Consider the following 16,276-nt stretch of genomic DNA (forward strand, 5'->3'; position numbering starts at 1 on the left):
CTCTCCGGGGAAAGATAAACGAGACTAGCACACTTGCTTTAAAAAAATCTCAAGAAAAAAGTATGTTTCAGTGAGGTTGTTCAAGTCTCTTCTGGGCATGATTTCTTAGCAATCAACCTAGTTGCGCTGGCATGCCTCAAGATGAGACCTCTGCAGGAAGAACTACAGCTGCAATGGATTCAGTCTGAAGGGTCCGTCGAGGACTCAATATCCCATACCAGGGTCATGGGAGAATGACCTTTCCATTAGATGCCTTGAATTTATGCATATGTTTTTCTCATGTCCCCCTAATTCCCAAGGTTCCTAGCAAAATTAAAGCAGAACACTGTTGCCTCATTTGGATCGCTCCCAGGTGGCCTAGGCAGCACTGGTTTACGGAGCTCATCCTCCTCTCAAAGACCCATACGACTTCCAGCAACGCAAATGCTCCTGACTAAGTCCCAGGGCCAGATATTACATCTGGAGCCAACCTCTCTCCACTTGCACGGAAGTTCTAAGAGTCCGAGACTTAAACATCACTCAAGAATGCAGAGACATATTCAAAGCAAGGTCTGAAGGCACAAATAAAACGTACTAGTTAAAATATAAAATATTCAGTTCATGGTGTCCGCAGAATGACTTGCAATTGTTTGAAGACTCTCCTGGACAGATGTTGTCTTATGTTCTCTTGCTTGCCAAGTCAGGCCTTGTTCATGCATCTGTCAAAGTTCACCTTGCGTCCATTTCAAGGTACCAACTCCCTACACAGATTCTAGCTCTCTGATCATCAAGAGTAATAAGGCAATTCATGAAGGGGCTATTGAAACCTTTCCCACCTGTGCGAGCTCCTCCCCTAGAATAGCATCTCAATGTGGTCCTCTTGCAATTAATGAAGAAACCTTTCCAATCCATTCATAAGGCTGACCTAAAGTTTCTCGCATGGAAAGTTGCTCGATTACTCACTCTCGCTTCTACCAGAAGGGTAAGGGAGATACAGGCCTTCACGACACAAGAGCTTTTTCTACGTTTCACAGAAGACTATGTACTTCTCAGAACAAATCTAAAATTAATTCCAAAGGTTCCTTATCATTTTCATCTCAATGAGCCTATCAAACTTAGCACTTTTTTCCCCAATCCAGCTAGAACAGCTGAAAGGGCTCTCCATACATTCAACATTAAACGGTGTCTCAGGTTCTACCTCCAACGAACTAAGCAGATACACAAAATTAATAAGCTACTAGTCTCTTACGGACAAGGCTGTCAAGGGACTGCAGTAAAGAAAGCAACAATAGCGCGATAGATTTTAGCAACAATTCAGTTTTGCCACTCCAAAGCGGGAAAACCCTTAACAACGAAAGCTAGAGCACATTCTACATGAGCAGTTTCCACTTTGGTCACTGTGTTTGCAGGCATTCCACTGGAGAAGGTATGCTGTGCGGCAAAGTGCTAGCACCTGATTTGTCATAATTCAAGTTAAGGCCCTTTATTTAAAAAGGACATAGATAGGCTATTAAACTGATAGCCTAGTAACATTAAAGCCTATGATAGTTATACATACTACTTTACTGTGGTACAATGGGACTCCCACATCGACGACGGGCAATGATTCAAGCATGTGAATCTATGAAGATACCAATACTGTATAACTGCAATTACAGGTAAGTAACGCATTTTCTTTCTTGCCCAACCTTAGCCTCTGCTTGATTGTCTGTTTCTAGACAGCAGTGTCTAGAAAACATTTGTACAGACGTCCATGTTGCAGATGTCCAAAATCGGGCCATGTCTAAGCCAGGCTGTGGCCGCAGACATTTTTCTTGTGAAATGGTCGTTAGGTTGGCCTGGAAGAAGTCTTTTAGATAGCTGATTGCAGAAAGAAATACATGCAACTAGGCATTTAGTAATAGGTGGTTTGGAAGTAACTAGACCTTGCCTCATAGGATGCTAGTTTACAAATAACTGATTAGTTTGGCTTATATCTTTAGATTTATGCAACTAAAAGTGTTGAACTCTTCTAACATCTAGAGAATGTAGAGGTCTCTCAGCTGGTGTAGACGAGTTATGGAAGAAAGTAGGAAGTATAATAGACAGATTGCGGAAATCAGATCTAGCTTGGATAAAAACTAGGGTTAAGTTCTTAAGACTACCCTATTAGCATGAAAAACTGTGACAGGCTCTAGCGCTGGTAGTCAAATCACTTACCCTTCTTGTTGATGTAATTTCTACACAGAAAGCTGTTTTCAATGACAGATGTTGTAAAGATAAAGTACATTGGTGTACAAGGTGTAAAAGGGGGTCTTATTCTTATCCAGTATTAGGGGTGTCTTTCATGGATTCACATGCCTGAATCATTCCCCGTCGTCGAGACGGGAGCCTCCGGTAAATAAAAAAGTAATGTCTTATAGACATACATAGAGAAAATAGGCCTAAGGGCCTCCCCTTAGTAGCCTTTCTTAGTCCTTATGTAAAAAGGACCAAACTCTCCTAGTCAGCCAATCAGCTCCGACCTCCCTCTAGAACCTTCCTGGGAGGAGCCTCAGTCCCTCAGATTTTCTACCGCACGTTGTGCTAGGGAGTCTCCTCTGAGCTCTGCTCAGATTCTGTGTATTTTTCACTTAATTTGGCTTTTCTACTATGGATTATCTTCACATACATTCTTTATCTCAAATAAAGAAGGTATAACAAGGGAAAGAACGGAAGAATTCTGTTTGGAGCCTGCACTTCTTGTTCCAAGAGGTAGCTCTGCTCTGTTCCTCACACTCACAGACCAAAAGGTATGTTGCACTTTTTCAAGTGATTTTTGAAGGGTCGTGAAGAGAGGCTGTTAATATGGTTAAGGCCAGAAAGGAGGCTATTATTTTCTCCAGTTACTGGGATGAGGTGTTGCCCTCAAAGTCTAGGAGACCTTGATAAAGAATTTCCTCAGACTCATTCCTCAGGGTACCATCCTGAGAAGGCCCTAAAAAAGACCGCTCATGGTCTTCCGGGCGCAGTCCTTCAACAATCTCCCCACTCTGTGAAAAAGGAGAGTAAAGGACTTGCCTTTGGAGAAATGTCGGATAACAATGACGACGTATGAGCCGTCTAAATCGCCTCCTCTGATCATAGGATCATTCAGAAGGGCGTCTCCTACCCGAAGTACAGCCTAAGGAGCCATCGATGTCAAAAACATCATCATTGCTACCACAGCCTCTGCGTCTATATGGCTCATCTACAATGCTTGTCTAAGCGTCGACGATGAGAGTGTCGACGGCGACGACAGCGTCGACAATGACGTCGACGACGAGGGAAGACCGTCGACGACGAGACCGTCGACGACGAGGCCGTCGACGACGAGGCCGTCGACGGCGGTACTATCGACGACGAGGCCGTCGACGACGAGGCCGTCGACGACGAGACCGTCGACGACGAGACCGTCGACGGCAAGGCTGTCGACGACGAGGCCGTCGACGGCGGTACTATCGACGACGAGACCGTCGACGAAGGGGCCGGCGACGACGAGACCGTCGCCGTCGACGACGAGACCGTCGACGTCGGACACGCAACCATCGACGACAACCTCTAGGAATATCGACTATGGCTTCATCTACATGGCTGTTCCTCTACGACGGCGTGTCTACGGCCTGCCTACGGTTTCAAGGATGGCCTCATCTACGAAGGCGCATCTTCGTGGGCGCGTCGCGGCCTGTCTACAACGTCGACAAGGGCCTAGTCTACGAGGGCCTAGTCTACGAAGCCCTAGTGTTCGATGGCCTAGTTTACAATGGCCTACTCTACGATGGCCTACTCTATAGTCTACGATGGCCTAGTCTAATGGCCTGCTCTACGAAGGCCTAGTGAGCGATGGCCTAGTCGTCTACGAAGGCCTAGTGCTCGGTGGCCTCGTCTACGGCGACCTAGTCTAAGATGGCCTAGTCTCTGACGGCCTCATCTACAAAGGCTAGTCTAAAGAGTCGACTGCTCGCCTACGACGGCCTGTCTATGGTATCGACGATAGCCTCATCTACGTAGGCTCATCTTCGAGGACTCATCTACGGCGGCATAGTCATGGACGACATCGTCTATGACAACCTGTCTAGTCGACCTGGGCCTTCTCTAAGATGGCCTAGTCTAAGACGGCCTCATCTACGCGGGCCTAGCCTACGGGGGCCTCGTCTACGATGGCCTAGCCTACGAGGGACTCGTCTACGATAGCCTCGTCTAGGATGGTCTTGTCTATGATGACCGCATTTACGACGGCCTCAGCTACGAAGGCTAGTCTTCGACGGCGTCGTCGCCCTTATCTACGACGGAGCATATATGCAGTCGTCTACGACGGCCTCATCTATGACTGCTCGTCTACGACGACATAGTCTCTGACGGAGATCTCGCCGACGGACTCGCAACGAAGGAGGAAATCCGCCAATTCTGTACTCTCTTCTAAAGGGGGTATGGTCATCTATGACTGCTCGTCTGCGATGGCATTGTCTATGACGGCAACCTCGTCGACGAATTCATCGACGGAGGAAATCCACCAATTCTGGAATCTCTTCTAAGGTGGTATGGAGAATTACTCAACGTTTTCAGACCTCGATGACCTCTCAAGAGCAGGCCTGCTTCTTGTACGTCTCCAGAGACACCTTCAAGAAGGCTGTGAGGTCAATACTGGTTATAAAGTTCTGTGTTTAAGAAAGATCTTACGACCCACTTGTTCAATGCCCCTCTCTTGTAGTTCACCCAGGCTCTGACTCAGCAACTATGTTCTCAATTCACTCACCGCGCCAGGATACCCCGTGGTAACAGAGCGCGCTATAAAAGTTTTAATAAACATAAACATAAACATAAATTACCTATAGTCGGAAAAGGTACGGGTCAGGTAGTACCCCTCCTCTGTATCACTAGTGATCCCTCACACCGGCGTGTTTAACAGGAACTTTCTATGCCGGACTCCGTAGTGACACGGGCGGCCTAGAAAAACTCCGGGGATCCTTCGGCCCAGAGGTCACCTCCTCCTGATACGGAGGATTTAAGAGGGGACAACCTTAGGAACAGGTTTTCCTCAGTGACGGTTCTAGCGCTCTTGGTACGCTAGCATGGACAATTGTGGCCTCACTGACCCCATACCAGTCGGAATTGCCAGGCTCATCCGAAGTGGAAGTAAAATGGAATCCGCTACATGGTGAAGCATCGGCGTTAAACTATAGACTGCGGAAGTACATCGCTATGACAGGGTTCCGCCAGTTGGCTGAAACAGCAGTCTCGCGGATCCAAGGAGGGCCCTTTCCGTCCTGAGGTGCAAACGACGGTTGTGGTCAGGCCATATGAGGGCCAGTCACTATTGGCACGATTAGTTAACGAGGCAGACAATGCGAGAACTTTGAACACTCTTCAGTATATGAACCAGTCCTTTAGTACAAAGGGAGGAAGAAGAAGGGTTTCCCACAAAGGACATTATCAATTCCAATCTTCCTGCTCTTCAGGCCAGAGTAGACCGCAAGGCCTTCAGTCGCCAACAATAGCAAAACAAGCACCCCTCTTCTGAGAACTTGTCTTCTCAGGGAACGGACAGCGGAGATATCAAAAGGTACAGCTGCATCTACGTCTGGGTTATACTGTAGAAAGGAGCTATAGCGAGAATTCCTCCTCCTCAAAGGAGCTATAGCGAGAGTACCTCCTCCTCATAAGGAAAAAGGGTTTTTTTGTTCCCGCTTCCCTTTTTTATATCCAGAAAAAGATAAGAGGTGGAGACCAACCTTGGGCTTCAGAGACTTCAACACACTCCTACAAGAGACAGTTGTTTCGCATGGCAATCCATGAGGTCCTGCAAACAGGACGTTTAACTCCATATCCCACTTCACAGAAATCGCAAAAAATACTTACGATTTGCAGTAGTGGCCGGACATTTGCAGTTTCGCGTTCTGCCTTTCGGGCTAAAGTCTGCGCCACACATACTCACGAAATACCGTTCCCTGGGGGCGTCATTACTAGGACACCAGGTCCTTCGGTTTCTGAATGACTGCCTGGTCAAGGCTTCATCCTTGCAAGACGGTCCAGGTCTCCCAACGCCTGCTTTCAGTTTTCAATGCTTGGATCTCATCCTCAATCAGGAAAAATCGGTCCTGGAACCTTCTCACTACATCAGTTTCCTAGGTACTTCAGTTTCCTAGGTATACCCTGGACACACGGTCACCACAAGCATTCCCATCGGTGAGTGATCGTGTATCCCCCTCGCTCTCAACTACGAACGAGACCTCTACAAGAGGCGCTATCGAAGCGGTGGTTACATTCCACAGGGTCATCTTGCCACATAAAAGATACTCCGCACATGGCCGGAATCCTACAATGGGGAATACCCTCTCAAACACTGTCTCAAGGCTGGTCACTCCTACTTCCGGCGGTTCCTCACGTTGTCACATAAGGTGGACGGTGGTCTCCTATGGAGAAGACACTACATATCAATCGGACTAACCTGCTGGCGGCCTTCCTGGCCCTTCAAGCTTGCCTACCAGGAATAAGACGAACAATGGGCTCACCAATGCGTTCAGCAGGCAGAAACCATTGTAACAGAGAGCTGGCCCAACACATCATTGGCCACATCTTCTCCGGATGAGGCACGCCGCACATGGATCTAATTGCGACGTGAATGTACGCCGAATGCCCACACTTCGGAAATTGGCTGGGGAATGCATCTCCAACCGCATGGCGCACTGTTTTTGCGTGGGCATTCCACCATTCCCGATGCTCCCATTGTCCTCAAGACAAGAATGGTGGAGCCTTGTATTCTGGATTTACTAGCCCCAATTGGGCCGAGGCGACATTGGTTCACAGAACTCCGCCGCCTATTGTATTCTGGATTTACTAGCCCCAATTGGGCCGAGGCGACATTGGTTCACAGAACTCCGCCGCCTATCCCTGGAGCCGCCGATCCACCGGCGGCAGTATCTATCTCTGCTTACTATGAACGATAAGGCAGTTCAACATCAGGGTATGAAGTCTCTCAGGTTGGTCGCCTGGCCCCTGAGTTCAGAGTTCCACAATCGGAATGATCCACATGACTGTAGACATTCTTACCAGAGCAAGTGCGGATAGCACATAAACATATTCCCGGAAAGGGAAGCGCTTTGTGTCTGGGGCGTAGCCGCGGAAATATGCTTTTCCCCACATCACTGGTGCAAATATTGCCTTATCGATTACATCTACCACAGTCGGACCTAACCCACTCCTCCATTACAGTACCCTTAACAGCGTCATCTCGTTATATAAGAATTCCAACGAGCCCATCGCTCTGGTCAAGCGGGTTGATTAAGCAAGTTCTAAAACGATTATATAGATCTTTCCCGACAGTAAGGAGGTTGCCACCTCCTGGCATCTCAATGTGGTTCTTAACATGCTCATGAAACATCCGTTTGAACCAGTACACGGAGCTGACCCAAAGTATGTCTCGGGGAAAATCCACACTAAGGGTCAGAGAGCTCCTGACGGTTTTCTATCCAGAAGAGTGAGCGAGCTTCAAGCTCTGTCCATTCAGGAACCATACATGCACTTCAGGAATGATGGCGTGGTGCTGAGTCCGAACCCAAAAATTCGTTCCAAAAAGTGCCTTCAGACTTTCATCTCAATGAGCCAGTAATCCTTCAAACTTTCTTTGCGAACCTTTCCACCGCAGCAGAATGGGCTCTACATTCTTTAAATCTCAAAGATGGCTCAGGTTCTACCTAGATAACTCTAAGACTTCAGATACTCTTCACAACTGTTCGTGGCATACAGCAGGCCAAGAATGGGCCTGTCCCTCACGAAACTAAGCATCTCAAGATGGATCTCATCAGCGATTGCATTCTACCACGACCAGGCCGGACGGCCTTTAACTGATCAGGTCACTGCACATTCCATCAGGGCGTGGTCCACGTCAGCAACACTCTTCGCGTCACTGCACATTCCACCAGGGCAATGTCCACGTCAGCAGCTCTCTTCGCGGAGGTGCCAATATTGGACATTTGCAGAGCGGCGACCTGAAAGTCACCGCACACTTTCTCCAGACAGTACTGCCTGGATTTCGAACTTCAGAAAGACGCGGCAGCGGGTCCAGCGGGGCTTCGCCATCTCTTTCAGTGAGGTGAGCCTTCCTACATCCCGCCGTCCAGGTATGCACATTCCTTGCTCTTGTGATACTATATGTGATAATATATGCATTGTCTAACATGACTGCAGAGCTGATTTACATCGCAAATGTGCATATCTGATTGCTAACTATTCTGATTCAGGCATGTGAATCCATGAAAGACACCCCTAATACTGGATAAGAAATGCGTTACTTACCTGTAACAGCAGTTATCCAGTATTGGTGTCTTTCATGGATTCACATGCAACCCTCCCGCCTCCCCGGGAAGGACTCACATCCCTCTCTAACAACATTACGCCTACCTAGCTGGGTGCGTACGAAAATCTGAGGGACTGAGGCTCCTCCCAGGAAGGTTCTAGAGGGAGGTCGGAGCTGATTGGCTGACTAGGAGAGTTTGGTCCTTTTTACATAAGGACTAAGAAAGGCTACTAAGGGGAGGCCCTTAGGCCTATTTTCTCTATGTATGTCTATAAGACATTACTTTTTTATTTACCGGAGGCTCCCGTCTCGACGACGGGGAATGATTCAGGCATGTGAATCCATGAAAGACACCAATACTGGATAACTGCTGTTACAGGTAAGTAACGCATTTCATTTTAATAATCCCAAATTCATCTCCTATTGAGGTGATGCCCTATATAATGGAGGAAAATCTTCTTCAAACCTTTTAGAAGGTCTTTCACTACAGGAATATTAAAGAAGGATATTTGTTGTTGTGCACACTTGTAAGCAGTTACAGCTGCCAAATGGACCTTTATTGATAACATCCAGCCCCTAATGATAGGCTACATGAAGACCCTTCACTAGCTGCACCCCAGTCTTCTAGCTCCGAGGCCTTTGTTTACCCACAGCCTATGAACAGCAGTCTCTGGGCAAGCCTTAGCCAACAAGCCATTTTCATAAGCTCACAGTCGAGATGCGCAATTGATGGACATCACCCTGCTAACCCTGGCTTAGTAGGTTCGACCTCTGAACTTCATATACTATCTTGGAATGTGGCTGGGATATGAACTAAGGAGGCACTCCCTCATTGGCTACAGTATATCGAACACTTTGATATCTGTATTTTACACGAAACCTGGGCCATTGCACCTGTTTGTATTCCTGGATATCACCTTATGGTGCCCAGCAGTCAACAACAGACCAGGTGGTCCGGCTGGAGGGCTCCTGATATGAATCAGAATTGATCTACAATGTACCACAAAAGTGATCAAGACTAACAGTCCTGATATTCTAGAGGTATACCCTAAGGGCAGAAATGGTATGTCTGTTGCCCTATTTAACGTCAATGCCCTTGGCACAAAGACAGGTTGTAGTTCCCCAACACTTCAAGCGTTGCAAGATTGTCTTGAGAAAAGAGTCTCCATCTCCACTAATAATAGCTGGAGACTTTAATGTTACCTTCGAACCACTTGATTCCGAAGACCTAGCCAGCACTGACCGGACAGATGAGTTTTGGTCTGTTCCCGCGCTTGACCTACAGTCAATTATAAAATGGACGCGACCAGTTCTGCAGCTCCAAGCTATAACCCCCGAGTATGGGCTATGGGCAGCAAAAGAACTCCCAAATCCAACAGGATAGGGGTGAACACTTTCAACAGAACCGTGAATACGAGCCACATCAACTACATATTGATAGATGTAAGACTATGGCCCGGTGTGCTAGATATGTTAGTCTGGACGACTACAGATTGTGACCACAACCTGCTTGAGTTTGCCATGTCATCACCCTGGACCAAATATAGCAGCCCTTCCGACAGCAAACTATCAACCAAGATGATCTGTCCCATGAACGATAATAGGCGACTGAAATCGGCGCATGTAGCAATGGACACCTCTAAGTGTGATGAAATGAAGCGATTACTACTTGATAATATTAGAAATCGTCATAATCTGCGTGAGCAACTGGAGGAGCTTCTAAAGATTACAGACATGCATACATCTCTCTTTGAGCAGCTAGCCTCCTTTTTCATATTGCTAAGCCGGCTCCAACGTAAGATGCACAGTGCCTGCACACAATCTTCTTGGTTTAACCAAGATTGCAAGAAATCACGGGCAGTCACGGTTAGAACAAATAGTGACGCAGAGATAAGAGCGGCTAAGAAGACCTACAAGACAGCCCAGAAATGAAATAGTGAATGGACAGAATATCGATGGGTACAAATCTGTGACGCTTGCCAGAGGAAAGATTCACAACAATTCTGGTTGTTGGTCACGAGGGTAGAGGCCGAAAGACCTAAGCCCCCTACCAATAACATTTCTGCAGCCACCTGGGTTGACCATTTCTCTGCTGTATGTACTGAATCAGCAGAGCCGACCACTGAAGGTCCCTCATATGAATATATTAGCACTTGGTCCAGTGAGTTATTTTTCATAACTGAAATTAACCAAAGTGTAATTTCCACAGCTGGAAACAAAGCCTCTGGTCCCGACGGCATCCCTGGAGACTTTGTTATGTTATGGAAAACTTGTATCGCGCACTAATACTCTGGAGTGTCATGGCGCGGGGTGAACTGGGGCGGAGCAGATGGAAACCAATTAGAATAGCTGACTGAACAGATGCGTCTTTAAGTTTTTTTTAAATAGTTGGAAGTCTTGAGTAAGCTGAAGATCCGCGGGGAGCGAGTTCCAAGCAGCTGCTGTTTTAACAGAAAGAGACTGGCCTCCCAAACAGGCTCTACGGAAACGCGTAGTTACCATCAGGCGTAAAGAAGCAGACCGCAGATATCAATGTGTACGTACAGGGCGAGACGCCTCCTAAGATACATAGGACCATGACCATGAAGGGCCCTGTGCGCAAGGGAGAGAGCTTTAAATTGTACTCGCTGGGCCACAGGCAAACATTGCAGATCCTGCAGATGCTGCCGAACACTAGATCTCCTAGAGATTTCTTCCTCAATGATATTGCCAACTGGACCAATAACATCTGGGCACTTGCAAACTGAATCGCCGCCGGGGCACCTCTACCCCCGTCTTGGAAGAGATCAGAAGTAATACTGGCCTTCAAAAATGGTGACTGAACACTGCCCTCTAATTACAGACTGATTAGCTTAATCGATGGAGCTCAGAAGGTCTTCTCCCGTGCTCTTCTGTCTAAGATCACAGATTGGATGGAGGAAAATAACATCCTAGCGCCATTCCAAGCTGGGTTTAGGAGGAAAGTCAGCACCATCGACAAAGTATTCAGATTTGTTTTATTGGTCTGGGAAACAGTGAACATTAAATAAGCAAGTCTTTATATTGCTTTTATTGATTTAAAGTTGGCCTTCAACTTCATTTCCATGTCCAAATTATGGCAGGTGTTGCAGGAATTGGACCTACCATCGGAGCTTCTTGCGTTGGTTGTTTGGCTGCATGAGGATAACTATGCAAGGGCTCATTTAGGGGATCAACGGTTATTGACTGATCCAATCAAAGTGGTTAGTGGGGCCCGACAAGGATGTGTCTTAGCTCCCATCCTGTTTACACTTTTCATCAACGGTGTGGTGAAACATCTGGAGGAAGTCCCCGCTGATGCTCCTACACTGGGGGGGTGGAAAAGTAACTACCCTATTTTTTGCGAACGACACATTAGTAGTCTCCAAGACCCTCAGTGTTCTTCAACTCCCTCTTGATCGATTTGTGGCCTTCTGTAATCAGAGAGGCCTGGAGGTTAACACCTTGAAACCTATTTTTCTGATGATGAACCCCCACAATTGTTTAAAGGCAAACTGACGTTGGGGGGGGGGGATTCCCTTGGAGAGAGTGGGCACTTTCGACTACCGGGGGGAGATCCTCTCGGAGACAATGGCATGGGAGCACCACATTGCCAAGAGGAAATTACAGCAGAATAAAACCTCTGGGTAACTGATTAAAGAGCACAGGGCCTCCCAAACCAGACCAATAGCAGCCCTGCTCCAGATATATTATCAGAAGGTGGTAGCCTCTGCCCTGTACGGGGCGGGAATCTGGGGTTTTGACAGACTAGAGGGCCTTTTACACACAGAAAATAAGTTCTTAAGATCTTTATGCTCTCTTCCCCAGAGTACTCCGCTTATCCCTTTAAGATTGGGTATGGGTAGAACGCCTATAGTGGACACAGCAAGGCTTCGACTCCCTTCTTTTCTGGTTGCGACTCAAACAAACACCAGAGCTTAGTTACTGTGCTGTAGCCTTCGAAGATTGCTTAAAAAAATAGGTTGGTGCACCAAAGCCCAGGCACTGCTTTCTGCTATAGGCTTGGGAACCTTGTGGGATGTTTCGGATCCTAGCCTTCTGCCCAGCAGAGAAGTTGTAAAGACCCACTATTAGAATTGGGTGGCACAGACAACTGTTTCCCAATCTTCTGCTGGCTGCCTATCATTAGAGTTCATGGAGTTTGAGTGTGTAGGTGTATTTGAACAGTACATGGAGGTAATTTCTACACCACAAGATAGGAAGCTTTACAGACAATTTAGATTTGGCTGCCTCCCTGTGTCACTGAATTCTTTCACAGTGGCATGGCAGCGATCCTATATGGTTGCACAGCATTGTCCAGGTTGCCCTGGGACAGTTAAGATGGTTAAACACACACCCTTCGTGTGCCCACTATATATTTTCCCGAGATCTAAATGGTTAGCACCTGTCTGTAGGCTGATGGGAACCCGGTGCCATCAAGAAGCATTTCATATTTTAAGAACAGACTCCAGGCCATTAATGGTCTGTGCAGTGGCAACATTTCTAGGGAAAATGTGGATCATCAGGTGCCATGCACTAAAGGAGAGCTAAAGCATGCTCCCTGGAACTGTTTGTGATCATTTTTAACTTGCATTTATTAACTTTTTATCCTTTAAATCCCCCTCCCCCTTTTAGGGCTCGTGGCGTTAACCGCGCGAAGCGCGGTCTCGCTAGAGACCCTATTGTTAGCGGCTCAGCTTTCGAGGAGACAGCACCTGGCCGCGCGCATTTCCTCTGCCAGAATGTGATTTGTGCGGGCCACGCGCACGAGAACGCGCTCGCTGTAGCCAGCTCCTGTCTCCTGGAAAGCTGCTCCAACACACACGCATGCACACACAGAGACATCCTCCTTATCGCCACGTTTATCCTGCGCCTGCATTTCCTCCATTGCGGCGCGTTTCTGACCATGCCACATCCCGGTTCTATTTGATTTATGTGCAATACCCAGCATACAAAGAAAAACCAAAGAGGATGATGGCCCCCCTCCCACACAGAGATATTAACCTCAATTCACAGCGCATCCGAGACGCCATTCTCCACGTGGGAACCTCTCATGGTGCTTCGAATCAAGGCGCCGCCAGTAAGTGAATCCATTCATACCAGCAGCAGCATTCGTGCCAAGTCACGGCTTCCTCCTTATCGCCACGTTTATCCAATGCCTGCATTTCCTCCATTGCGGCGCGTTTCTGACCATGCCACATCCCGGTTCCATTTGATTTATGTGCCATACCCAGCATACATATTTTCGAGACTTCGGCGAATTCTCTGTCCCTTAAAATATACCCATTATTGCCCCTAACACGGCATGCCTAAACAGATTCTTGCTTTTCTGCGCAGATTAAATTCCTTTGTTTAGTGCACCACAGTTAAAGGTATACCCCCGCCTTTATTCTACCTTTCCCCGGGAGCCCCACACAGTGCCATGCGTTGCCGCAGCCTCTCCTGGTCCGGACCGCTTCTTACCAGCATTAAAGTAGTCTCCATTGCATCAACTTTCTTCCATAGATGTTTTTCCTGGCAAGCACTCCGTGGGCGCAGGCTTCAGAAGACAGAAGTTCCACCCCACGATAAGTTTTGTTTTCTCTTATGTTGAATAGAATCGCCCTGAGACTTCTTTCGACTTCCATTGGAGTTACACCTAGAATGCTGTGACCTATAGATCATATATCTGATGTCGGAGGGGAATACCTACCTCCCTTAAGTGTTATAATAACAGCTGTAAGCCCGTGCCTGAGGTGCATCAATAGAGCTGTGTGAATAATAACTGCGTCAGCCCCGTGCTGAGGTGCATCATTAGAGCTGTGTGAATAATAACTGCATCAGCCCCGTGCGTGAGGTGCATCATCCACATTGCTCAGGTCACCCAAATTCCTTCACTCTCTACCACACTGCTTTCAAGAACAGCATTCTCTTGCACACACTCTCACTGCTCACAAATTCAAAGTTTGCTAAACATTTTATGCAACACATTGTCATACACAATGCCAATAACTCAAACTTTAATGCTGCGAGCCCTATTGCATTGTAAATGCTTGTTTATTTTCTTTTAGTTAGTCGGAGCAATTTGCTGGTCTATTGGCTGCTAATCTATGAATGAATTATTGCTATACTTGCTGTATTGTACTCTTGCACTATTTTGCATTTGTATTTTATATTGTAATCACCATGTGAGTTTTTTACGTAATATTATCCAGAACGTTTACTCTTCTTTTTACTGTAAATTACTGTTTTAAAAACCTACACTAAGATGTTTTTAATATGACAGCCAAATCTTGTACAAAATTGTACTATTGCTACTCTGGTATCAATGAACCTTTGTATTGTTTGCACCTACACTTTTATGGTCGTAATTACCTAATAAAGTATTTGAATGATAACATTTGTAGCTTAGATTTTGCAGGATAAATCAAGTATAGCAGTAACATTTTCCTGACCAGTAATGGAATCATGACTATTGGTTTGACACAACAGGATCTTGTAGAAGGCAGTTTAGACCTTTACAATATTCAAACAGTCAGGGGTTAGATTTAAATATCCATACTATCTGATTTTAGTAGCCATGCTGCCAAATTCAACGATTGAAGAGCATGATAATGTATTTGGCCCTGAAGTCCAGCACCTGGTAAACATTTGTGATGCAACAGGGACAGCTAGAAGGTAACGGTACCACTACTGTCCCGGGCCAATCTAGTGCTATTAAAATAATTTTGTTTTTTGACTTCTGTAGTTTGAGGATAACTATTGATATCGATGGGATAGGTGGAGAGGTATAGACAAATAGTTGACCAACTGATCAAAAGGACATTGCCTACTGAATTGAGTTCTCGGTTCTGGATGCAAAGTTCAGTATTTTCTGTTTTAAGCCCTAGCGAATAAGTCGATTATTGTTTGTCTATTAATACATTCTGGTTGTTTTGTTCATTTGAAACATCACTTCGTTTGTTGAGAGAGAAGGCTAGAAGGCCTTGAGGGCTACTGTTGAACATCAAGCAAAATCATGGAGCACCTCCAGTAGACTCCTAGATTGTTGAATCCACTGGTAGACAAGTGTAAGGCAAGCCAGAAGAAATGAAAGGTGTTGAGCGTCAGGGACTTGCTTGGACCCTTGTCCTTACATAAATCTGTGTGCACTGAAAACGGAATAATTCTAACAGCTTGGTGTGACTGTCTCTGGCTCTGCTCTACTGGACTTTTGAAAGCATTGGTTTTCTGAGAATTTAAATGAATATGTCAGTGTTGGCCCATCTGTAAGGATACAGAATAATTATATTGAAAAAATGATTGAATGTCATTAGGCTCTATCCTCTCTGTACCTTTCGCTTCCATCTTAAGCCTCAAGCTCTCCCCATCCAATATTCTCTATTTCTGCCTTTAAGTTCATGCCAGCCTTTTGCTTGTCCAACTCTTTTGGTAGTTAAGGCACTGCTGTATGTATGCCCTTTCCATTCTGCTATGCTACACTGTGCCCCTTGATCATTCCCCTTTTTAAGGGTGTGTTTACCTCTGCCGTCTCTAAACTGGCTAGTTTGTCCAGTTGATCTCACATTGGTATCTCTCTCTGCAGCACAGTGAAGGTGGACATCTTCAACATCTCTTTCCTCAAGCTGCAGGAGCTTGTAAGTAGAAATCTGTGCCATGACAGATTTGTATGAAACATGATAGACATTTTTTGTTTCATTACAAACAATTTCTTGCTGTGATTTATCTTTGTAGATTGCGATGGAGCCATAAATACTGTAAAAAGTCGATTTCTATCATGAAAATTGTTGGTATATATTAGTAGACATTTGCATATATGTCTTTCACTTCATGGCAAATGTGTACATCACAATAAAATGTTGTGTATCTTGACTGTCCTTTGTACGATAATCAGCAGGCAGGTCTTTAAATATCATGGCAAATCCCTGCCGACTGTTGCATATCTTTTACACAAGTATTATTTACCCATGTACAGTAAATACTATAAAATGTAGTTTTCTATCATGGTAAGTTTAATACCTTTTGGAA

At 46.1% G+C, this 16,276-nt stretch overlaps 1 protein-coding gene across 4 annotated transcripts in view; it reads left to right on the forward strand.

Annotated features, from left to right (window-relative positions):
* Nucleotides 1-16,276, forward strand: part of UNC13D (unc-13 homolog D) — a 707,512-nt gene that overhangs the window by 407,829 nt on the left and 283,407 nt on the right. For all 4 annotated transcript variants that reach the window (XM_086930728.1, XM_086930726.1, XM_086930727.1 and 1 more), the window contains one exon: nucleotides 15,834-15,885. In XM_086930728.1, the coding sequence (XP_086786854.1) occupies nucleotides 15,834-15,885 (52 nt within the window). The remainder of the gene's footprint in view (nucleotides 1-15,833; nucleotides 15,886-16,276) is intronic.

This window comes from Lissotriton vulgaris, chromosome 7 (genome assembly GCF_964263255.1).
Source record: "Lissotriton vulgaris chromosome 7, aLisVul1.2, whole genome shotgun sequence".
In the NCBI taxonomy this organism is placed as follows: Eukaryota; Metazoa; Chordata; class Amphibia; order Caudata; family Salamandridae; genus Lissotriton; species Lissotriton vulgaris.